This window comes from Rissa tridactyla, chromosome 1, assembly GCF_028500815.1.
Source record: "Rissa tridactyla isolate bRisTri1 chromosome 1, bRisTri1.patW.cur.20221130, whole genome shotgun sequence".
Taxonomy (NCBI): domain Eukaryota; kingdom Metazoa; phylum Chordata; class Aves; order Charadriiformes; family Laridae; genus Rissa; species Rissa tridactyla.
The window spans coordinates 112804499-112829884 of NC_071466.1; the positions used below are offsets into that span (position 1 = coordinate 112804499).

The 25386-nt window shown below is 37.4% G+C and overlaps 1 protein-coding gene across 5 annotated transcripts in view; it reads left to right on the forward strand.

Annotated features, from left to right (window-relative positions):
- Positions 1-25386, forward strand: part of ROBO2 (roundabout guidance receptor 2) — a 471637-nt gene that overhangs the window by 361244 nt on the left and 85007 nt on the right. For all 5 annotated transcript variants that reach the window (XM_054205925.1, XM_054205944.1, XM_054205935.1 and 2 more), the window contains 6 exons: positions 4431-4555; positions 9151-9322; positions 15648-15853; positions 19868-19949; positions 20652-20817; positions 22522-22688. In XM_054205925.1, the coding sequence (XP_054061900.1) occupies positions 4431-4555; positions 9151-9322; positions 15648-15853; positions 19868-19949; positions 20652-20817; positions 22522-22688 (918 nt within the window). The remainder of the gene's footprint in view (positions 1-4430; positions 4556-9150; positions 9323-15647; positions 15854-19867; positions 19950-20651; positions 20818-22521; positions 22689-25386) is intronic.

A 25386-nucleotide genomic window follows, 5' to 3' on the forward strand; every position in this document is an offset into this window, starting at 1 on the left:
TATCTTCATTTGAATTCTTGCAGTAGAATACTGTTCTGTGCTGTAAAAACAGTTCTGAACATGATGTGGTTAACCTTAGGGTCCCTCCATCCCCTCATCTCAAAGCCCCCTCGTACATGGCCTATGCTTTCTATTCATGTTCAACCATCTGATTTCCATATCATCCCGCTCAGCCTCACAAGCGGCTATTAGCATAACAGAGCTTTAGTGTGACATTGATTGAAGCCAGTGCTTGCTGAATGCAGTATCAAAGCATAATTTGCCAGAAATCAAATCTAATTTACTGTGTACTATTTAAATTTCTAAAAAAAAAAAAAAAAGTCTTTTCAATAGTATACTAGGTCTGTGGTCTTAATTGTTCTTTTTTCGTATTTTTGTCGAGTCCCCTGGAATCCAAGCAATATATTTCCTTTTAGAGCCATTGTCTTTGACTTTCAAATGTCAATTAAGCAAGAGTTTTTCCACTCTGTTTATTCCAATCCAGTTAATGTTACATCTGAAACAGTAAAGGGTAATAGTTTGATAGGAACAACATTCAGTTTGCTGCTTCATAACAGTTTTTTTCAAGAGATTCTTCTAATGACCTTAATGCTTATCTTGAATTAAGCATTAAAGTACCACATAACTTTAACAGCTGAAGCATATCAAGCCCGCTGTTATTTCTGTAACAGTACCTTTTCAGAATGCTTTAAAAATTGACCTACTTCGAGAGAAAGAAGCAATAATGGCTTGAATTAGGTTTTGTCCAGCATTCCTCTGAAGCTGGGCTTTGAGGAAGTCATGATCTCAGTTAACCTTTCTGCAAAATGGGAGTAATAGTATTTATCTATCTTTATAAACAGCTTCTATGTATGAAGATAATAAGCTCTATTTTTAGGAAAATTGAAGAGCCCAAGTGCTTATTCTGTCAAAGAAGCCTTGCTGCCTTTGAGCAGGGTCGCATTGCATTCTCTGAGGATAATGGCAGTCTTACCGCTTTGGTAGTTACACTTGACCAAGATTACTCCTGCAATCATTAACTGTTACTTTCAGTTTTCAGTTTGCATTATTCGATTGGAATTTGATAGAAAAAACTGATATGGTGAAAACATTGTTTAAATGCTTTAAACAAGGTCATTATTATCAGTGGCTGTCTATAAACAGAGCTATAGCTGAATATGTCAACAAACTGCAACAAAATGAGGTTTTCCTTCATTATAGAACCCCCTACTTGAATAAATTAAAAAAACAAATACAAAGTTTTATTTCACCAAAATGGCATCTTTCGTGTTCTTTAAAATTACAGTATCACTCTAATTAATGTAGTGACCAATAAAAGTTATCTCCTTGTGAGATCAAGAGATTATATTTAAACAAAAGCTCCGATTCATTTATTTATTTTTTTAGTGAATTTCTAGTAATTATGGTTGCAGAGAAAAGCTAGAAAATATATCCTTGCTTAACTATATGTCATTGTTTACTGGAGTCTTTAAAAAGCCTAAACTAGTAGCTATGAGGCCATGGATCTTCTGTTCAGCTAGTATGGCAAATGCTGGATAGGACTTGGTGCGTGGCAGAGAGAGAACTCAACAGAGTCAATCCACGTCATTTGGATTATCTGGACTGAGCGACAGCCTTAATTCCTGCTTCGCTTCCTTGTCTCTTTTTACAGAAGAAAGGATCAGTTTTCTGCTCTTAGAGATGTTCAAAGTTAGGGGTGGATCAAAAACTAGAAACTATGTAGAAACTAGGACGTTTAGCTCTCATTGTTCCTTGACTAGCAAATTACCTTAATTTGGTCCTTGGAAGGTCTGCCACAGCAACAAGTTCAGTGCTATTACATCTGCTCAGAGCTTTGAGTTATCGACTTACAGTACAGCCTTGTGTGTGTGAGAATGTTTCAGATCATAGAATCATGGAATCTTCATGGTTGGAAAGGACCTTTGAGATCATTGAGTCCAACCATACACACACACAGAAAAAAACCCTACAATCTCTGTCACTAGAGCATGCCCTGAAGATGAAACCTTAAACTTACCTGCCTTGCATTTAGTTGGCTATGTGATTTGAAAGATAGGCTCACGCAATTGTCATGCCCTTCTTTCTTCTGTTGAACTGTCTCAGAGCACTGTTAGCGTAACACACCCCCAGTGCACCAAATATGCCTACGAAGTGATCTTAGGCATCAATCATGCTTAGGTATGATCTATGGAATGGTCTCCTGACACCAGGTTTTTAGTGTCAAGATAGAAAGATTATGGTCTTGAGGCCACCCATAATGCAGGATAGGCATGGGACTCATGCATAGTTCCTGTCAAATGCAGATATAACACCTGAAGGGGTTAGAGGTTTTCTGCTCTCCCTTCTGCCTGAAGTTGCTATTGATGCTATATTAATATCCTGGGCAATGAACTTCTATGGTTGAGCAGCAAACACAGAACTAATTCAGTGACCTTTATTAAGTGGGTGGTCAGAACAGTAGAGATACCGTAATGTAAGGTATGCCTATAGGAATGGAGGTTTCAAATTCACAACTTAAAGGTCTTTCTCTTTTTCCATTCTCATATGATTGAATGAACAAACACATGCACTCATTGCCACATTACTGCTTTCTGACATCTGTAGAGATTGCATACAGTTATTCTGGGTAAAACAAGGTGGGGGAAAAACAAGTAACTTCTGAAGTTCAGCGCTTTAGGAATAGTACAGGATGAGAAGAGGCGGACACTTCTCTCTTCAGAGAGGCCAAAACCTGTGCTTAGGAGTATGAGGCAGAAGGAAGACTCCTCGTATTGTCCCCACCCTCTGCCTTCTAAATTGGTGGTGATTCATATTTATTGGGTGTTTTGCAGTTCTTATTTTAAGAATGCATTAGACCAGTGCTGTTGAACTGGTGCTCTTTAGACTCCTGCTGATCTGTAAAGCCTTGGGAAGTACCTCATGAGATAACTATAAAGCGTATTTTAAAAAAATCAGATCTGCATACATTTCTATGCAGTGAGCAGACTTGTGTCGTTGCTGTCAGCAGGTGTAATCGGAAGCTGGGTCTTGATTGCTCTTCGTGTCTAATTAAATAGTTTGTAATTATAATGGTGAAAATATGGTTTTCTAAAACACTTAAATTCTGTTTACCTAAAAGCTTAGTGTTCCTAAACCATCCCTCTCCACAACGACCAAACTGATAGTGGAATAGAATAAAATTAATGTGGGTTTTTTTATTATTGTTTAGTCCCCTTCTTCAGCCTGCCCCAAAAGCTAGTCGTTTGATGAGAATATTTGGAGACACTGCTTACATTTTTAAGATACGCCAAATAGTATAAATCCAATTCCAGTGAATTTCAATGTTGAACTGAGACTGGAAGGTTTGCATGTCATGCATAGAAAAGTCATTTGCTTTATCACATCAGTCTCAACATAGTTGCTGATGTGAAGTTTTTTCTCTCAAATCCTCCAACACTGCTTCTTCCCCACTTCCCTTCTGCACATTAACACCTTTTCTTTCCCTTCTTATTCCCACTAAACATTGACTCTCTATTCTCCATCCCCAGACAAGTAAAACTATACCTCTGTTTTAGAAATTGTTCTCTTCTGACTGTGCTTCCTGTTCCCCTGTGTCTGAACACTGTTAATGCCATGTACTTGCAAACATAGTCAGTCCTGGTTCTTTTTTCTTGTTTTAACTCCACTTTCTCCTTTTCTCTTTTCCTTGTCTCTTCCTGGCCTCCTGGAATACCTGTTCCTTCTTACTCACTGCTGCCCACTAACTCATCAACTATTGCTTCTTTCTTGTCTTTACGCAAGCCGAAATCCAGATCTCCCAAGTTTGTGTTGTAGCAACCGTTCTTTTTAAAGCAAGTCCTCCTTCCCACTCCATTCTTGGCCACACTACCCCTAAGAGAAGAGAGGGAACTCTTGAACTTCTGTCCTTCTGCTGTCATCCAGACATTCCTCTCCTTTCTCCATCATTTGTAAAAGTGTAGAGGGGCAGATTGAAAAAGGCAGTCTGTATATCCTAATTCATACCTTGCAATACACAATAGCTCCAGCACAACAACAAGCTCTGTGAAGCGTAGAGGGTATGAGAGTGCTGATATTTGCCCAGATGAAAGGTAGAATACATCCACAGCTAATATCATAAACACCTGACTGCTGCTCCTTAGCATTTATTGTCATCAGAATTTTACTCTAGCATGTATGGTTGTAATGTTTCTTTCCTCTCTTTTTTCTTTTTTTACAACTGAGGATATCACATACTGATATTGCTGCTCTTTTTGTTGCTCTTGTTGTTTTTGTTTATATATTAGTTCTGTCTACACTAATTAATGTTTCTGGTGTTACGTCCTCTGGCATAAAAAAAATCTCCATAATGTTGTCTCTTTCCTTTAATATTCCTCATCCCCCCCCCTTGCAAAATACCCTAAATTTACACCATGGTTTTTCTTACATTGTAGCTCCCCCACAGTTTGTGGTGAGACCACGAGACCAGATTGTAGCCCAGGGTCGAACAGTGACTTTTCCTTGTGAAACTAAAGGAAATCCCCAGCCAGCTGTTTTCTGGCAAAAAGAAGGAAGCCAGGTAAGCTATAAGTACCCTATAAGTCTTTCAAGCCTTTCTAAGTAGTTATATTGTTAGATTTTTAGGAATATTATTTATATTACCTTTCATATATTCTTTTGATGTTTCACAGGAATTTGTCTTTTAAACTATCACTATTCTCTACTGACAATTTTGTTGCTGTTTTTTTTAAAAATATTAATATTGTGAAGAACTCAAAGGCCATTTAAGTTGGTGAAACTTGTGCTCGGTGCTGTATAAACATATAGAAAGCAATAGTATGTATCTTAAAGACTTCTCCTTCTGAAGCCCCCAACAAGCAGATGGGTGAGACAAACATAGTAGATAAAAAAGGTATGGCTCAATTTTTAACTAATCAGTGCAGTAATTACAGTTCACAACCTGTCTAGACACGATCAAGCAGATATATATCTAGCAAGCTGATTTGCATAGGCATATTCTCATAGTGCATATAGATAGAGGTTTTGAACACGGAGACGCTTTCTTCAGTAACATTGTCTCAGGAAATTTCTAAATCTAGTTTTGGAAATATTTCCCTGATTCTTACTGTCATTTTTTGAAAGCAAAATTTCTGAGGTAGCAGTCGATGTTGCCATCAGCCAATACTAACTTCTCTATAGCTTAATATTTGAATGTCATGCCATAACATTTTTTTACTGCTGTTGCTGTATTGGCACTATGTTGCAGCAGAAGTCAGGCCTTCTCACTTTCAACATGCAGTTCATGTGAGTATGTTAAATTTGAACACTGTAAACTGTGTCGAATTCTCTCTTGCACTTGAGAAGAGATTAAAAGGGGTAAATGGATGCCCAAGGACAGTGCCTCCTGCAGCTCCCTGATGAAGCCTGTCATGGCTACGCCTGTCTGTGTATCTATACTGCATACCCTTCTCCATTGGCTAAATGAGGCGTTTCAGAGTCTTGTGCCTTTTTTTGCCATACAGCGATATGTGAGTTAACTCAAATATTCACACTGTGCTGTGCAGTACAGGTGCGCCTTTTGTCTAATCTGGAGGCATTGTGTGTACCAGCTCAGGAGGTCAGAACCACAGACCTCCCGCTCTGCCCCACCTGCTTCTGCTTCACCTTCTTACAAGGGCAGATAACTGATCCAGAGTAATAGGACCAAGGCTCACAGCTTTTTGTGCTACGTTGTATTTGTGGTTTACAAAGATACCGCACTATTACTTTATGAGTGTAAGCTTGTATGAGAGTAAGCTTAGTCTTCAGTATGTTTCTTTCAGCGTATTATTCAGAGAACTTTAGATCTAGCCTCCATGGATCACATCCTGGAAAAGCACAGTATTGTGAGTCTCACTAAGGCGAAAATTGTTCCAAAGGGAAAGTAGAATAGCGTATTGAAATTAAAGTAGGAAGTACTGATGTGCTAGCAAACATTTCAAACCCCTTCCTTGTAGAGCATTTTAATAACATGGTAATGTTTATGTGAAGTGAGCTTATAGTGTCACACTTGAATCTAATAAAGTGGACATCCATCATGCTGTAATAAAGAGAAGAGCTTCTAATTAAAGTAGGGCATCATTTGCAGGATTAAAGTCATTTAACGTAATTGAAAAGTGTTAATACTCTATTTTATCCTCTTCCATTGGTATCACTTCAAGGGTAAAAACATTTTAAGGTGAAAATGCATCTTGTGTCTTTAATTGAATGTTATTACCTACTGATTGTACCATGTTGAAGCTGTTTAATTACAAACCTGGAAAATTAATTACCATATTGAGAACCAGATCCCTGAGGGTCAGAATGGTCTTTTTTGGCAAATAAATGCAACGTAAAAATTGATACCTACATGGTTTATAATCAAACCTTGAAACGTAGCTCAGTGTGATTCACTACACCCTCGTGTTAATCTTAATTGAGCATCAGTGAAGTAACACAGGTTACAGTCTCAATACACGACTTGCCAGATTTTGCAATGAGACACCATAGAACAGGTGAGTTTCCACATACTGTATATCATTGTACAAATCTGAAGGACAGTATTTTGGTCAAATTAGGTGTGGTGCACTGAACATACATGACTTTTCACCTTTGCATGCCCAGCTATGAGTTATTTCTTGGCTTTACAATGTGTGCTTCTGCTATTACTTGAGGAACTGTAAGCAGCACCACTGTTAGTGTTCAGAATAACGTTATGTAGTCATGTTAGCTGACTCCAGTAATTGTAGAGCATTTTTCATTGTGAATCCATTTCTCGATCCTGTTTCTGAGCACAACCAGCTGGAAGGGAGGGGAGCTGTTCCCTTCTGAGTCATTTTTTTGTGCCAACAGCTGCTCCTTTGTTCTCGGTAGCCTTTTCGCCAGAGCCTAACAGCCGCCCGCCAATGAAATGCACCAGATCGGGGCATGTGTAACCTTTAGACTCTCAAAATTAAATTCTTCCTTGAGATAAATTCAGTGGTATTACATCAGGGATGACGCTGTTCCCCTTGTTTGCAACCTAGTACGCCACCATTGTGCCCAGATGAGCAACCCAACAGCTAATTAAAACCAGTGAAATTGTAAAAACATTTTAAAAGGGGTTATACTGTAATTTAGGACAAGTTATAATTCATAGTTATCTGGTCTTTGAAGGAAGGAGTCATGAGACTGATGAGCTCTTCCTGAAGTGTGGAATATTCGCTGCGATGTGGTACCTCTCAAGAACAGATAAGCCCATGCCGAAGATAAAAAGGACAGCCTCCCCTTTCTAGTGCAGCGATGAAGAGCAGATCTTCTTCCTCTTAAGAATTAGGAGCTTGATCCTTGCACTGTCTTTTACGTTGTGTTTCTTTTTAGACTTTGCATAATGAGTGATAAATGGTGTCAAGCTCAGCCATATCAAAATTCTCTGCTTTCTCGTAAAATTTAGTGGAGTTTTCATAATACCCTCATTCAGTTGGTGTCTGTGCCAGGCAGAGGTTATTCTGAAAGTTTCAATGCAATTCAGAAAACAGGGCAATTTTTCAAGACCCACTTAGCCCTGTAGCCTGAAATTGTTTCAGAATTTTCACACTTTTTTTCTTATTGGATCTGACATGTTTACTGGGTGCATATTGATTTTTGAGGAAAAATTTGCTGTGAAAAATTTCTTGAACGTTGACATTGAAAGGGGATAAGGGGAAAAACTCACCCTAGGGTGACAAGTAGCCTGGTGGGTTAATACAATTGTAACGATACTTGGGTGTCGGATCTTATTTAAAGCATATCTCTCTCCTTTTATTGCCAAAACCAGAGAGATAAAGGTGTGAGTTTCACTTCAAAGCAGGATTTTTTAAAGTCCAAGTTTGTTGCTTGTCAGTTCCAAATGATTTTTTGTGAACCATTAAGGTCTACTGCAGAAGAAGCAGACCTACAGAAAATTCACGTAATACCCTATCCTATACTCTTAGATTTTCTTTTTAGCCCATATAGACAAGCTTAAAAGTTAGTAGGGAGTCATCATTAGAAAGCACAGCCAAGCTATACAGAGCTGCAGTAATGACTGAAAGCTTATCACAGCATGGTAACAGTGTGTTGGGGTATTCCTGATACAAACAATTGTATTTTTCAGAGGGGCTTGTTGAGTTGACATAAAAGCCGGACTGGAATTACTGTTGTTTAATTATTGTTTAATCTGTTCCCCTTTCTGTCTCATTGGGCAATGCTGCTGACCTTTCTGTTCACATTGCCTCCCTTTTCCTGTTCTTTTTTATTCACATCGAGAGCTGTGCCAGACGGCATAACTTTTTCCTTGAAAGCACAGCCTTCACCACTAAAAGCTTTTCTGTCCTTTTCTGTATTATTGATTCATTCAGTCCTTCATCATATGCAATGACTGCTACATCCATTCCAGTTATTCTTATTGACATCTCTCTTTTCTCCAATCCAGCCCAAAGGCAAAAGCTAATCCCCCTGTTTTGTGCTAACCGTTGTCTTATCCTACATGAAATATTTTTTTCTCTCTGATGATTTCCACATCAGATTTATACTCTTTCTCTTCACCCTCAAGGCTCCATGCTGCTTTTATCCTTTGGTATATCTCAGTTTTAATTTCCTTTTACTTCTCCTTTAAGATCTCACGTTCTGCCAGCTTCTCCTACTTTATGACCTGTTTGTGTCTTCCTCCCAGCTTTCCTTCTGTGCCACGCTCTTACTTTCTCCTTTGCCCAGAACATATTCACAGCCAAACAATAGTGCTGTGCTCCCTCAAGTCCCCAGGATTCAATTCTTTCTGCTAGTTTTCTAATGTTTACTGTAGTATTGTGTCCTCCTGGTTTGACAGCCAATAAGTATATTATTTCAATTACATTTAGAACAGAGATGAATGTGTCACAAATACAAATCACTCAAGTGCAATTGTTGGAAAATTTCTCCTTGCCTGGACCCCCAGCCAGAATACACCACTGTGTGCTGTCAAAGGGCTGTTTCTAATTTAAACTGCAAGTTGCCCAAGGCAGGGAAAGCTAGCTCTATGTGTTCGTAAGGTCATAACCACACTTACTTTTTCTTCTAGCTTATATATAGTACTTTTAGGGAAAAATCATTGCCTCTCTAGCTGAGGGAAAAGTGGTGCTTTTGTGTTTTGAATTGATGTGAGATGAATTGTCTTTGCAGAATCTACTCTTCCCAAACCAGCCTCTCCAACCCAACAGCAGGTATTCAGTGTCACCAACCGGAGACCTCACTATTACCAACATTCAGCGGTCTGATGCGGGCTACTACATTTGTCAAGCACTGACGGTTGCTGGAAGCATTTTAGCAAAAGCTCAGCTGGAGGTTACTGATGGTGAGCTATGGAAGTTCCTATTGTTTTTTCCTGTCAAAAGCATTTTAAAAGTGATGTAAATAAAGGCATATAAGAGCACATAATTCATGCAAGTAAACAGACAAATACAACGAAAGGGTTCTCTGTGCAATTCTCTATGGTATCAAAAAGGCATCAAAGTCTAATTTGCCTTTTGCTTGCTTTCTGGAGGTTCCTCAATAATACAAAAAACCAGTACAAACCAGTTTAGAATAGGGTTGGTGAGAAAGCAAGCGTCTTGGTTTGCTGGAGCTAAGGTAGGACTGTGAAAAATATTGTGAAGAATTAATAGGTTTGTGATTAAAGCAGTGAACTGGGGTGCAGAAAAATCACGCTCAATTCCCACCTCATTCCCAGTCGTCAGTATTATCAGCTCGTTTGGGGATGTGTTCTTAGCTCAATTAAATCAACACAGTTACCTTGAACTTACTGAAGTACTGTTGGTTTAGAACAGCTGCAACATGTAGACCTTTATTCCCTGTGTCAATAAGGCGCCAAGATATTTCCTTACCTCAGAATTGTGTTCTAAGAGTTTCTCAGTATGGATAGATGCTAAAAGAGACATGTAAATGTGTAGGTAGGGTTTTCAGGAAAGGAAAAGAAAAATATACATGATCTCTCTTGATGCTTTCCGTTTCAAAATTTTGGGTTTGAAAGTTATCCTGCCTTGAAGTTTACTTCAGTCCATCTGAAAACATGAGTCCCATTGATAGCTCTCTTCATTCCATTGTGGATAGAAGGCAGTTTGCATCCTTTAATGTTAGTGAAGAAAACAACAGAATTCCTCTTATACTAGGAGATTGTTGCATTCCCCAACGTCATTATTCCTTATCTTAACTGACTCATTAAATATCTCCTGACAGACTTTGATGAATTTTTGCCATTAAAACTGTTGTTATATGCAGAGGTCTACTTTTACTGTTCCCTTAGAGACCTGCCTGCACCATGAAAGTTTGAAAAGATGTCTAATTCTGAATAATCTGGCTTTTCACAAGAACATATTCATCACAAGTGACAGGTAGAGAGGTTCAGGCTCGTGTTATAGAGGTTTGAGCATTAATTTGATGCCTTTTCTTTGTTTTCCAAAAGCTGTCTATATTTTTATGACAAGGGGAGATAATTTCTGCCTTATCCCTGCATCTTTACAAGCACATTGCTTTTCTGTAAAGTAGTTTCTGAAGACTAAAGGCTAACCTTCGCTCTGCAGTCTCTTTAAGTCCTTCCTCTCATGGTCTCTGACAAAATGATGCATTTTCATTCAATTCAAATTTAAATGTAGATTAAAAGGTCATTTTAAATTAATGGAAAGGCAGTATTTTTTAATATCTGTCCATAGTGCTGCCTGATTCAGTGCCATGACTGTGATTGGAATAAATAGAACACACAAACATTGGCTAAGAGGACATTGAGCTGTTAATGGTTGCACCTGCTGATGCTGTACAGATTTACTGCAACAGGGGCCGAGAGGATCAAATCAGGTTCAAGGATATTAGTGATGAGAAATTCTTCCTTTTGACAGACAAGGCCTGTGGTCCATCTTTATCTATTTCTTGGCGGGGGGCAGGGGGGAGGAGGGGAAAATAATAAATCCTAATGACCTCTTTGGAATTTTCGTTAGTTTATTTAACGAGTCAACAGAAAGCTCACAAAGGTGTCCCTGCTAAAAATGCAAACTCAACTACAATTAATTGTGATTAAAGGCGGTGTGCATTCCACATTGCTAGAGAAAGCATTAGCTGGTGGCTCTGCTGCTCAAGGAATGCAAGGCCTGCGTTCTTCAAACACTTTCCAGACCCCACTGTCAGCATGATCGTTATGAAATAATACAAGGTTGCTTTATAGAAATACCATTGCATCCTTGAGTCAAAGGGCAGGTGAGGTCAGGAGAAAAGTGCCAGAACAATATTGTGGAACTGAGATTATATAAATAAATGTACCATTAGATCGCAGATATTTTTTTAATTGCTTTCAGTTAGGAAGTTAACCATAAATGTCTAAATAATCTCTTTTAGTTGATTCTGAGCAGAAGTTATGGAAGCTAATGATTTTTATCAGTAGGGAAATCTAATTTAATGGTTTTAAAAAATATAATAAAAGATAAACACTGTGCATGCTAGCTATATACTTAAGCATTAGTGTTCTAGTTTTTGGCTGGTGATTTCAGTTTTACTTCATAGCCCAGAATTTTTCTGTTTGGTTAATGATTTAATAATAGTGGCGAGCCATCTTTTTCATTTTGAACACATTTTTGTTTGATCCAGAGTAATTTAGATCCAATTGAAGTTCCAATACAGAATGAAAACATATGTCATGTGCAGAAAAACAAGTGCTTAATTACACCATATATAGCAGTGTTTCAGTTGTTACATTTTTGCACTTACAAGTCTTTACTGGAAATATTTTTAACTCAAGTGTTCACATGAGAAGAGATTACTAGCTGTGATGAAATGTGCTGAGTTGAGCGATAATTTTGCTGATTATGGACTGTGCTAAGAGCCTTCGGTGTATTTGAAATTCAAATCTTGTATTTTCTTGAAAGGCTATCCCATAATCCGCTGTCTAACGCGCATCTGGAAGAGCAAAATCATTTTAAAAATTGAGACAATCTTAGCAATCCTTTCAAACTCAAGACGTGAACATGCAGTTCGCAGTCTGTAAATGACAAATCATGCAAATAAACCGAATGCTTCCATCTAACTATGTCTGCGCTCAAAATAAAAAGAATAGTTTACAATTAGTATTTTATTCCATAAATTTATCCATCTTGCACAGAATCTTTTGGAGAAGATCTCAGTTTCTCCAAACCTAGTCATTATTTATATTTATTAATAAAAATTTCGTCCACTGTATGCTCAACTGTAGGATCGGCCTAGCAATGCTAGTTTACCCAGCGGTTGCAGTTTAGGATGAGTAATGGAATGCAGGGGCAAGCTTAACCTCCCTCAGTGGATGGCAACATAAGAATGAAATGGCTTAGGATATTCAACTAATTAAAAAGATCTCATTTATAGGCTTTTGAATGAAAGCAAAAGGCTGGACATACAAGGGAATTCAGAACAGATGTCAAAAAAAAAAAAAAAAAAAAGGAGAGAAGGAGTTGTCAGCATACCTCAACAGCTCCCTTTCCATTTGGAATAGACACTTAAGGGATTTTTCCCAAACTCCTCTGCTATTTTTTGACTGTAGGTCTGTTGAATGTTCTGGGATATGTCTCTCAAATCCTTCTGGAAGAATTTAATATCACTCACAGTTTACTCATCTGCAAATCCGGCCACCATCATTCCTGTCTCTGATCAAATATATATTACATATTTTATAGCAAGTGTGACAGTTTCAAACAGGATAAATTCAGAACAACTTCACAGCCTCTTGTGAAGCTCTTCCTCAAAAAAGACAGAGGAAGCGTTGGTGTCTGCTTTTCCACCTCTCAGGAGAACACCCTGCCCTATCATGCTATCATGAGAATTTTGTAATCGGGTAAACGATCTTGCTTTGAGACAACAACTTGTATCTGATTTTCCCCATTAATTCACCAGGAAAATTTTTGAAATGCTGATTTTGGAAGTGCCAAAGTAAAGACTTCATTTTTTCATTCTCTTATTTTAATTTCCTGTTGTAATTTGACCAAATTCCACCCAAATTTAAACATGGTTTGAGCAGATCCAAGTTGTATTTGTAGTGATTAAACTGTTCATTAACAAATATAATTTGTCCTTTTCTGATACTCTGCTCAAAATTTAAGCCGCATTTTATCACAAAAGGAACCTGATAATTTTTCAGTTACCAGAATATGTGAGTATATGTCTTCTGACAGTTTCAAAACCATTTTTAAAAATTAAATTAATTTTGAAATCTCTTTTACAATGCAAATCTGTTTTATCCACAAAAATTATTTATGTGGAACGGATATAAAAGTTTCCTGCAACATAAGCAACATAAAATGTAAATAAAAAATTAAAATGTTGTAAAAGAAACTAACAAAACCCCCTTTTTGTGGATATTTTTCATTATGTCTCTGTTCCTCAGAATTCTTATGATGTATCTTTTTAAACTTCTAACCGAGTTTTGAGTCCTTGTACTGGAGCTCTGCGTAGTAGGAATTCAAGCACGTATACACGTTTTAGAGAAGATTTACAAGTCATACTTGTGAAGACAATACAGTCGTTCACAGATCAGTGGAAACCCTAAGTGTTCATTTAACCTTTAGCCTTAGTGTCATGGAAACCTGTAGTGGTCTTTCACCCATAACACCCTTGAAAATGAAGATTCCTTCTGGCCAGGAGACTTTCAATTACACTATTGATCAGAGCTATTTAAAGGATTATGAGCTCCTCATTTGGGCTGTAAAAAAACTAATTACGTGCCAAAGAACAATATCTGTAATGCAGTAGGTTTTGAAAATACCTACATTGCTACACATATGAAAGGCAATTAGATGCAGCAAATAACTGCAATGGAATAGTTAGCACCTTAAGTAATTCTTTTTCCTTAATTTTTAGCTACCTAGAAAACTCGGATTTGCTGTTTTACGTTAAATCTAAATGAAAACTTACACAGCTGAGATTTTGTTTTAATATACTCGTGCTGCAGGTATGCTGATAGTAACATATGAGCTGAGATCAATTTTTATTTCACCAAATGGCTGAACTGTGTGTTCATAAGGAATCTTAGTGAGATCAAAAATTTCATATCAAGGTGAAAAGGCATTACATTTTCTCTTTTCTTGTAATACAGTGTTTCCTGTCCTGTCTCTGCATTCAGTGGGTGATAATTCAGAATTTCCAAAATAGCTTTCATGTTCTGATGTTAATAAATGATCTGTATTGGCTTTCTATTTTCAGTTTCAATTTCAATAAATGTGATGAACTCAGACTCCAAGGTGCCACTAACACTAATGATTCTATACGTTGTTAACAAAAGAAGGTAGTTAGTATTTTCGCAACATTACAATTTCAGAAACAATTATTTTGGGTATAAAATCCACCCCTAACATCTTCCTAGTATTTTTTATTTATTAAGTAATGTAATGGAAGTGCTTTGGATCTGCTGAAGGTTCCAGAGGTTTGTATCTCAAACAGCTCAAATACAACAGAAACCATATTGCTTCACAATAATTTATTTTCACTTCGTTGTTAGAGTCAGGTTGTGTATGGACTATAATGAACCAGATTATCATCTGGAATAAATGGTTCAAACTCAATTGATATCAGTGGGGGCAAGCTAATTTACACTGGTTTAGGAGCTAATCCTGCCTGTTACAATATTTAATACCAATCATATAACTGTTCAGTTGTTCCAAGATTTAAAACAGCAGCAATGTGGCAGGTAAATATATAAAAATGAATTCTCAGTTCTGATATACTGATTTTATGCAGGAGTCATAGCCTTGTTTATATTCAAGCATTTCACATTCATTTTGTGCAAACAAAAGTTGTATTTTGCTGCTTAACAGATGGCTCAGAGAATAGGTTCAACAGCAGAGTTATTTCTGAAAAAATTGGTCTTTCAAGAAGAGTGAACATGAGCGTTTTACCTCAACTTCAAGATATCCCACTGGTCGTGGAATGAGGTTTATACGCAGATACGCACTCGCTAACTGGTTATGGAGTCCTTTAAGCACTATTTCAAGCATGCAAATGTAAATTATTAGAGGAAAAAAAGTTAAGAGAGGTCATGGCTTTAAAAGGTGATGAAATGATTTGGTAAGCAAGCTGTTAAATGGCTTGATTGAGTTTGAATTTTTCTCCACTGGGAAGAGTGGTAAAGTCATTTAGATCACTGAGGTTGTGTTAGATATTTTTGCTGATGAAAACTCACAAGTTGAATGTGAATGGGGGACGTGGTTGGTACCCATGCTAGAATGGCTGCAATGTTTCGCTTTGAACTTTAACAGATTTTCTCTTTTAAGCCCTAAATCAGGTAAGCAATTAAGCACATTTTGATGTGACATTAAACATGTGCTTTAAGTGCTTTCCTAAATTGGAAGAAATGAGAGATATACCTCCGTTCTTTTCTGGATCAAGATCTTAATTTTCATCCAGTCTTAAATGAGTGTCATGATCTTTGCTAACAGAATTTTATATATCTAGGTGTTGCAGTGGTGTAATAAAATTCTTACACAAACGCTTTTCAAATATACCAGTTAATTGTTAACATGTATCTGTGGGTCTTCCAAAAAAGAAAGGTTTTAGCCTTTTAGAGGCTAACCTAAACCAGCCTGTTAAAATTGGTACTGTGTCAAGAAAAGGGCTAGCTGCAGCAGAGGATCCTTAAAGGTGTGGATGCCAATGCATGTGTCACTGTTTAGTCTTGACAGATAGGCCTCCACCCATCATCCTGCAGGGGCCGGTCAATCAGACACTGGCAGTGGATGGCACAGCTTTGCTGAAGTGCAAAGCAACTGGCGACCCCCTTCCTGTCATCAGCTGGTTAAAAGAAGGATTCACCTTCCTGAGCAGAGACCCTCGAACATCCATACAGGATCAGGGGACGCTTCAGATTAAAGCTCTGCGGGTGAGTAGTGCTAACAAAATAAGCGATACGTGGCTAATCTTGAACTGTTGGTGTGTGTCTCAAGCAGCTCTGCTGTCTTCAAAATTAACCTAATTGTCTCTTTTACGATGAAATTCTCACCGAGTCCACATCCTATTTCATTCTTTGACATTGGGGGGGGAGGGGAGAAGAGCCAAACTACCATCAGATATTTCTATTAGAATTCCCTAAACATTGATATTTAAAATTTTACTTATGTTGCAATGGAACACCTGAGTTGGGGATGGATAGAAATACAAAAGGACAGGCCTTCCTTGTCTTTTCAGTTGGTCTCACCATGAAGCCACTCGTCTGTTGTCTCTGTTAAAAATTAGGGCAGTTCATTTTCAACACCTGATCATGATTTTCTAAGGAGCTATTGTGCTAGCAAGTGATTTTGGAGTTCATCAGGGTTTGGCTGTGCACTTTCTCCATCAATGAGTCTTGACAGTCTTGAGCTGGCTGATTTATTCCAATGTCACGCTTGCTGGAGATGTTTCATAAGGCTGCGAATGGGAGAAGACATCTAATACTGTAACATATATGCAGACGGATTTCTATTCAAAACGGAATGCCTATCATAATATTTACATTTTGATACGTGAGATAATAGGATATCTTAAAAGTACAAAGAAATCTTATAATATTCCAAATAGTATAATGTCAGATTTTGTTGATAAACATTGCATTACTAATCTTCGTTTGGGCTTTTAATTTTTTTCTGTTCAAAGATAAAAATGCATAGTTGTTTGTGTTTATGTGGACAAGCATGTATATAGAAAAATAGTAAGGTAGATGTCGTTACTTGTCAAGAACTTAAAGACAATTTCAGAAACCATTTAATTTCATCAACAGTAATTTCTGCACTTAGCTTTGCCATACAAAAAAATGTCAGTGAACATAGCTACTGAGGACAAGACATGAAGTGCAGTTTTGTTTTCTGATACCATCTCATCAGTGATCGTAGATGAATTGTTAACTTCCTTGGAACAAAATGGAATTTATTAAAAAATTTATGCTAGCTTTCCTAGAGTAAACAATTTATCCTTCCTCCCTGGGCTGAAGGCAGGTTTAGGCCATGAAGGTTAATGCATTTTTCCTGTAGAGCTGGATTAAAGAGTGCGCTTGAATAGTCAAGATTCCCCAGTAGTGTTAGAAAGCAGCAATTAAAGGTGGAAGCTTAGTGATTTCAAACAAAGTTTCAGGCATCGATGATGGGCTTCTGTGGAGCGTCCATGAGGCAGAAGCTCCTGGGATACCTGTCTGCATGCAGCTATGCAAACAATGAAATTGGTTCTGAATCGTGACAGCGCATTAATCTTGCTGTTAGAGGCAAAAGGTCTGTAAACGAAAAGAAAAAAAATTGCTTGCAAGGGGAGAAGAAAACAGTATTAGTAGTGAGTGTGGTTTGGAAAGACACGAAGCGTTTATTGATCCTTAAGTGGCTCATTCACTAGTAACCGATTTGCCTTAAAGGCTCGAAAGACATTTTTTATAAACCCCTCGATTGCAGTAATGTGCACTGTTTGACTCAGCCTTAAGAGCAAAAAACACACACAACCATAAAAACCAGATTTCTCCTGTACCTTGCCATTTTTATGAATTAAATATGGATTTAAATCTGGAGTGTTTAACTTTTCTCTCAAATGTGTCTAAGCAAGGGCTAGCAACACTTCCTAAGTAAAAAATGGCCATGAGATATGTCCAAGTACAGTTACATACCCAAGTTCAAAGAAAACTCATATTTATCACCCACATGTCCTCAGCCTTCTTCCCACGCAAATAACAATCACTATCACAATCATAAAAGATTTCAAGACATGGGTAAAGATGAACCACTACTATTTAAACCTTTGAGACCATCCTCTTCTGCTATGCAACTTTCTTTGTGTGTGTAAATCAAATTATTCAGGAGTCTGCAGCAGTTACAGTGAACCATGGGCCACAGTCATACATGTGAACCTAGAGATTTTTCTGATGAGCCAACCTTCCCTGTTGCTCTGAGGAAGACAACTAAAAACTTACATACGTGACTCATTCAGTACCCTTTCAGACAGGTCAATACTGATGGAAAACTCCCTTCTGCTCCGTAAAAGTGTACACCACCAGAATTAGACACCTGCATTAACTAAGGAAGAAAACTGTTTCTTTTACCGAGTAGCAAAGATTTTCCATTCAGCTCCCCTGTTGTTTTTTCCATAGCACAAAAAAAGTATAAATAATTGATTTATCAATACACTATGTCTGTATCTAATCCATCCACAGTCTGGAAGTTAGATAATTCACCATAACTTGCAAGAGGCAGCATATCTCCAGCTTGCTTTATATGTTGAGTTTGCCTTCTGCAAGTTACTCTGTTGTGTGTACCACACACTTCATTGAGTATGCCATACCCCATCTGTCACGGTAGTACACAAATGAAGCTGAGAACCATAGCCTTGAGAAATATTCTCCATTATCACATAATGAAGAATTATATATTTAACAAAACCTCGGAAGAAGCGAAATAAAACACTACTTCAGAATGCAATAAGGTGCTCTCCTCTGGAAAATCTGTTTCTTTTCTAGAGTCTCTCATTTCATTAGCAATACCTCTATATTTTGAGTCTCTGAGGCCTTGTCAGGGGGTTTTAGTTATTACTTGTATTTCACAGCAAAAGCACCTCCTAAAATGCAAGTCATGCTCATTCGGACTATTGAACTGGCAGTAATCGGTTGCTTCTTGCCCCTAAGAATGGTACGCTGCAGTCCCAGTGTATCTGAAGAAAATACCATCAAAAGTCAAACACGACCAAGTTAAGAATCAATTAAATTATATATCAACAAGTAATCTAAAGAACATCTCAATTATTTGCCTTGGCATTCTTCTAGAAGAGTGAGGTATAAGCACTTCTCTATAGTGCCAGTCTTCATTTAGCAGAACACCCATTACAATTCCTTAAAGTCCAATAAAGCTTCTTGAATGCAGTCCTATTTCCGTCAAGTCATCTGATGGTGAATATAATTCTTCTCTTTTATCACTAGAGTCAGCACTCTCCCTCTTCTGCATCCATCTCCAGATTACCATGCTTTATACATAGTGTCAGGAGAGCTCCTCTGTATGTTTTGTGCTTTGTGAAGTTACTGTTTTCCACCCATCTCTGTAGTCTTCCCTGGTTCCTGTCTCAGAAATCTTTACTTTAAATTTAAGTAAGGACAAGCAAAACACTTGGCAAATTTTCCAGTAGAACCATTTACACAGCAATGAGATTAATATTGACAATATAACTCAAAATGGTTTCCTCAAATCAATTTGAAATATATGAACTGACAAGGGAATCACACCAGTTTTGAACAAAAGCATTTTTTTTTTTTGCTACCAAAGGGCCTTGCGAGCCTGAAATAAAATCCCATGTGAAACAGAAGACAGGTAAGCGTGGTGTAGGATCTGATGTAACTTTGCCATTTGAAACTGGCTTGGAGGACTGTCTGCGTAGAGAGAACCACTGTTAAGGCTCAGCAACAGTATTTGTATGTGGGGTGGCCTGTATGAAATGACTTCATCTGTCATAAGAGTCTTAAGATGATGTAACAGCTTTCCTGGCATTGGAAACTGTATCTCTGGGTCATGATGGGATAATGAACAGGGAGATTTTTGTCCTCTAAGAAGTTAATGGCTGTTATATTGTTACCTGATTTCACCTGCATTTGTTGTAACTAATACAAAGATTCACACTGTCTAAAACATCCCTTCTGTAGCACTTACGTGCTGTACTGATACCATTAACAATACGAAAATTAGAATTAGAAAAGTATTAGAAGCAAGTAATCATATTCCCTAAAAGTAAGCCACCATTAAATGATTGTTTGAAAATGTCTGGCGCCCTCTTGTCTGGTGTAAAATGTAGGCTAAGTCCTCCTTACCAAGAGACACTGGGAAAAAGAAAATTAGAGTAAACTCTGTCAGCTGATTCTGAAAGGCTGTTAAAACTGCCCTTAACTGTTTCTTGTGTCTAGCTGTCTGATACCGGGACTTACACTTGCGTTGCTACTAGTTCCAGTGGGGAGACATCTTGGAGTGCTGTGCTGGAGGTGACAGGTAAGCGATGGCCAGGGGCTGGTTTTCAGTTGTCACAAAATGAAAGTGTAGACTATATTAGAAAAGTCTGAGTGAAGTAACCTGTTCTAGAAATTCCGGGATTGAGATGGAGAAGTTTTAGGTGGAAAGGTTGGGTTCCTTCACACACCTTGCATTTCATCGCTGTTATCTTAAAATGCCTGTTGATATTGCAACAATTTGTATTTGTCACCAGTGACAGTGACGTGTTATAACTATTCTAAACAGGAGTATTAATACGCTGTGAATTTGCTGGTAATTGGCTTGGGCAAAAAAAGTATTGTGCCTACACAGAGGCCTGTCAAGGTCCGATGGGCTGTCTGTGAGTACTGGAGTTGATTTGGATATAGGAACTTTTTCAGCCTTCTAATAACTAAGGTGTTGGTATGTTATGTAAATTTCAGCAAAGCTGGTCTTTCTGTTATTCTTTCTTTTCTAATATATTTATGTATAGCCTTTTGAGTTTTGTGGGTTTTTTTCTTTCAGTATGTACCTAAAAAATATAGCTTTTTAACCAAAAATATATGTGGTGATGCAATTGTTGACTTAGTTCGTTACAGATTAAGAACATTGGTTATGCTGATTTTGCAGATGTTTGGCATGTTTTTCCTTTTAATCTTCTACTTTGATGAAATTTATACAATCAAGGATAAAAAGTAATTGTTTTGAATTTGCCCCTCACAGAATCCGGTGGAGCGGCAGTCAGTAAAAATTATGATATAAATGACCTCCCTGGGCCACCATCCAAACCTCAGGTCACTGATGTTACTAAGAACAGTGTCACCCTGTCCTGGCAACCAGGGACCCCTGGAAGCCTACCAGCTAGCGCATATATCATTGAGGCTTTTAGGTATGTGAATTATATCACTTTTAATCTCCTTCCTTTCTAATTCTGCTTGAGCCCTGGTACCAGCTGTTCTCTTGGTATTGTGGTGTTCTTTTGGACTCTACACATATCATTAAAAGTTCATTAAAAGACTCAACTTCTATGGCAGGCATTGATTATTATTTTTTTTTAAATTTACCGTTTTTTTTCTAAGTGATTAATTGAAGGAGCATCTAACTATTTCCTCCTGTCAACAGGAATACAACAGGAAAATGCAGTCATTGTTTGTTACTTTTCCCTTAGCATTGATGATCAGTGAGAGTCTCCTGTGGGAATGCTGCAGGTCAAATCATTTGGGCCAGTGTTGTCTTGACTATCATAGTGCAAATAATCTGAAGATAAGTGGGTAATCCTGAAGCCTCTCTGCACACTTTAATTCCTGTTTTTGTTAAAGCAGCACCTATTAAAGAGTCAGAGCACTTTAAATTTCTATTTTTTACTGTTTTAGGTAGATTAAAGCTTTTAACTGAAAAGGTTAGTGTTGATAATTTAGGATTTCATCCTGCAGCATAAGGCTGAACGGAATCCAGCTGCTCCCTTCCACACAGCAGCAATTAATACATGGTACGCAAGAACTCCTGGGCTCCAATTCAGCAAGTTTGTTTAAGCATAGGCCAGCTCTCCCACGTATCAGTAACATACGCTTTGCCTTAAAAATGTGCACATTCTTAAATGTTTTCCTTAATTAGGATGTTCAACAAATGACAATTTAGTTCGTCTTTTTAATTAAAATTCATTCAAGAATTTGTCGAATTCGTTTGCATGCAAATTTAAGAACACATAGTGATAATGCTTCATCTCGCTATGTTAATATGCAAAGAACATTACTGTATGTGCAGATTGTTGGGTTTGTTCTGGAACTCATCCTTTGTGCATTACACGAATGAAACAACTGAAACAGCATGACTCGTAGCTCTCCATTTTCTTTTTCCTTTTAATATATTTAAAGCCTTTTTTTTTTTAATCAATGCTATACAACAAAGCGCAATAAAATAAAATTTTCTCTTTAAACTTTTGTGATATTTCGCCCTAGATAAGCTTTAATGGCATCCCTTCAATAACTTTAACAAAAGCCAGGCATTTTCATTAAAAGCTGTTTTAACAATCACACTTGAAATCTCTTCATACAGTGGATTGTAATCTAATTATAATAATGTCCAAGGGAAAATTTAGTGACAGAAAAAATATTCATATGCTTTCCTTCATTTACAAGCCTATTTTCAGAAGGTTTTCTTGTAACTTTGAGTGTGAATTTAGTTCAAGGAGAATACTTCTCTTCCAATCACAATTTATTGACATAATTTACTTAGCAATATAGAAAATTATTCTTTGAACAGGATTTTCCTTTCTAAGGTTTATATTCAAGGGTGGCCTATTTATCATTCAAATTTACTTTACAGCTTTTGACACTTTCCTTTTGCAGGTATTTTAGAGAGATAGCAAAAGCTTTTGCTTCTGTTGAAAAGAGAAATATTTTTGACAGCTGTGTTTTTGGTTTTTTTTTATCCCGTCTTGATGAGTTAACTGGAACAAATATATTTATTTTTACCCTGCTTTTACTACTTTTTCCTGTACTTAGGCTTGATATAGGGTTACAAAATAGGTCCTTTCAGTTCTTTATTTTTCTCTTGCATTACCCTGTAATCTTCAACCCTCTTCTCATTGCAGTCAATCTGTGAGCAATAGTTGGCAAACAGTGGCTAACCATGTGAAGAGCACTCTCTACACTGTGAGAGGACTGCGCCCCAATACAATCTACCTGTTTATGGTGAGAGCTATCAATTCACAAGGTCTGAGTGATCCCAGCCCTATGTCAGATCCTGTCCGAACACAAGGTAATAGTAATTATTAAGCCGTATGTGCTTGAGCTAAAATAGAAAGGAGGAACTGAGAGCTGACCAATAGGTCAGTTTAGCCATTTGGTTTTAGCACTCTGACTGACAGAATCATGAACTGAGCTTAACCAATAAAGATAAAAAATACTCCAGTGTTTGCTGTATCAACGTGGAGCTTAGGAGAGATCGGTTAGCTTTTTAATTTGTAGGCCTTTTGGTTTGCAGTTCACTTAGATTTAGTGTGCTCCTCGATGCCTGGTTTCTATTGAAAGTAATGTGAGTTACCCAAACTTTTCTGAAAAGTGGTCTGAATACCATGCGCTCCTCAGTATCTTTTACCTTCTCCTTTCTTCTCCATTATAATAATAGGGATATACTATGACAAGAAGTGCTTATGACAGACACCGTGTTTAGCATTAGTTTCAATCAAAAGACTTGCATGAAATACCTGAATTGATTAGTGTGGTCCAATGTTTAGGCAGAGAATTCATGTAAATCAAAGCATCTGCATGCTAAGAATATTTTGAAGTTATTCTGAGGAAAGTATGGATCTTCTATTCATATACCTAGATTTCTGAATTCGTTATATTAATTCACTGCATAAACCAAGAGGGAAGGGTGAAGTGAAATCCCTCATTTATAGGGTGGTGATATAATTGATAGCTGTGATCCTCCATTGGTACTGAATTCTGTTTACGTTACATCAAGCTCTAACCGCATATAACTGCCACAAGCAAATTTCTCTTCACAGCATGGATTTTTTTGGCTTTGACAACACATTACTTCATTCAAGAGTGTAATTCTGTGTTAAACAGGTTGGAATGCAGGAATTAATAAATTTTTTTTCAATCATAATTTTTTTGAGTCCAAAGTAATAGCTTCTCTCACAATTAATTTAGAATGAGATCCTCTGTCTCTGTTTATGGAAGTTACAAAAGTGTGCATGGAGAGCTCATCCTGTGTCAGCTCCAGCATGTGTGAAGGGTTTGGGTCCTTTGCTGGTCCTAGACGTAAAGAGAGAAACAAGAGTAGGGTGGTATTTCTTTAGCACATAACCATCACATCCAGCTTCTCTCATCCCAGTCTATTCCCTAATGAAGGAATTCCTTAATTATCCCCTCAGAATAGTAATCGTTGCTGTAAAAGGAGAAACAGAGCTGCTTTGTGAAAAGCTGAAGGAGTGAGTTGGGCAGGGATTTCATGGCTTTAAGATCCGTGGAGTATCACAAATTTTCTTCTCTTTCTTGCTCTCCCATTAGTATAGGGTGACTCATGTCTTCATTGCACCAGCCTTTTAGTCTGCATAACTTATCACCTGGTTAAAAAAACAACTTTGTTTGGCATTTGAGTGTCAAGTATAGACTTTTTATCTGACATACTGACAAGCAATTTGATTTCAGTAAAAACATGTCTTTTAATTAGCTACAGCATGTGTTGCAGCTTCCATTTCCAGAAGCTGTTTAGCAGTCAAGCACACTGAGACATGTACGGGATTTATAGCTTCTTTGCAAGCCTGCAGTTTAATAGAATTAAATCATAAAATCAATTGAAAATTAACATAATGTTTTGATGTGATTTCTAATTATGCCTGAATTCAATTCAGGCTCACAGAAGAAGCTGACACACAGTAGAAAGCCTATTCACAGTGGCCGTGGAGGAATTAAAAAGCAGCTATAACAGTGCTATGTAATATTACCTCGCAACAGGTGTCTGTGGTAGCTTTAATAGATGAGCATTTAATTTCCTGGTATTAAGTATAGCAAATACAAGCAATAGGATTTTATACATATTTTCACCATTGGACTACAAGTAGACAATCGGGCACTTTCAAAAGGTTTACCTTGTATGACTTACATCAAATAAGGATGGAGAAATCGGTAATTACTCTAAGAAAGGAGCTGATTTCTTGCTTGGATTATTAGCAGACCAAACCATATATTAAAAAAACACTTTAAAGATACTATGTATCATCCTGTCACTGGAATTTAAATTACTGGCAACTAATAGTAAGTTCAGTGGAAGCTGTTAAAAGAGAGGTTAGAGAATATATATAACCTATTTAATTTTAGAGACCTCTTAATTGTGATCAGAATGTAGCTTCTTGAGCCATGATTTTATTATTCCAGTACTTGGTGATATCCTTACAGATAGATCAACTGCTTTCCACCAGGAGTCTCCTAGTAATGTGAAACTGACATTTCACTGTGAGCATCACATATGCGTATGTTTCCAAGTGTACATACCAGAAAAGGAATTCCACGTGTACATCTTGACACTCATTTCTTATTATTATTAGCCCATGTTATTCCCTTACTTCTGGACCTATGTCTCATTAAAGTGATGGAATGCAGTTCATACAAACACACTATGTAGAAATGTCTTTTCTCCTGAGGGCATATAGGTACTTTGTTGTATACCAAAGGATAACTTAACCTAAAATGTAGCCATGGCTAGCTGTAGGTATTTTGTACGAAGGATCATAGCTTTTTGTGGATAGCAGCATAAATTATCATCCTGTAAACCAGTCTGAGTTGCTGTTTTACAGATTTATTTTATTATATCTCTCTGCTTCTTGGTCACTTTGGATAGGCATAATTTGCTAGACAAGCTCCTTCACTGACATCCATATTTGGATTATATTCCCTTTGGAGATCCATGGAGCCGTTTTCCTTTGAATATCAGTAGAAGCCTGTGGCAA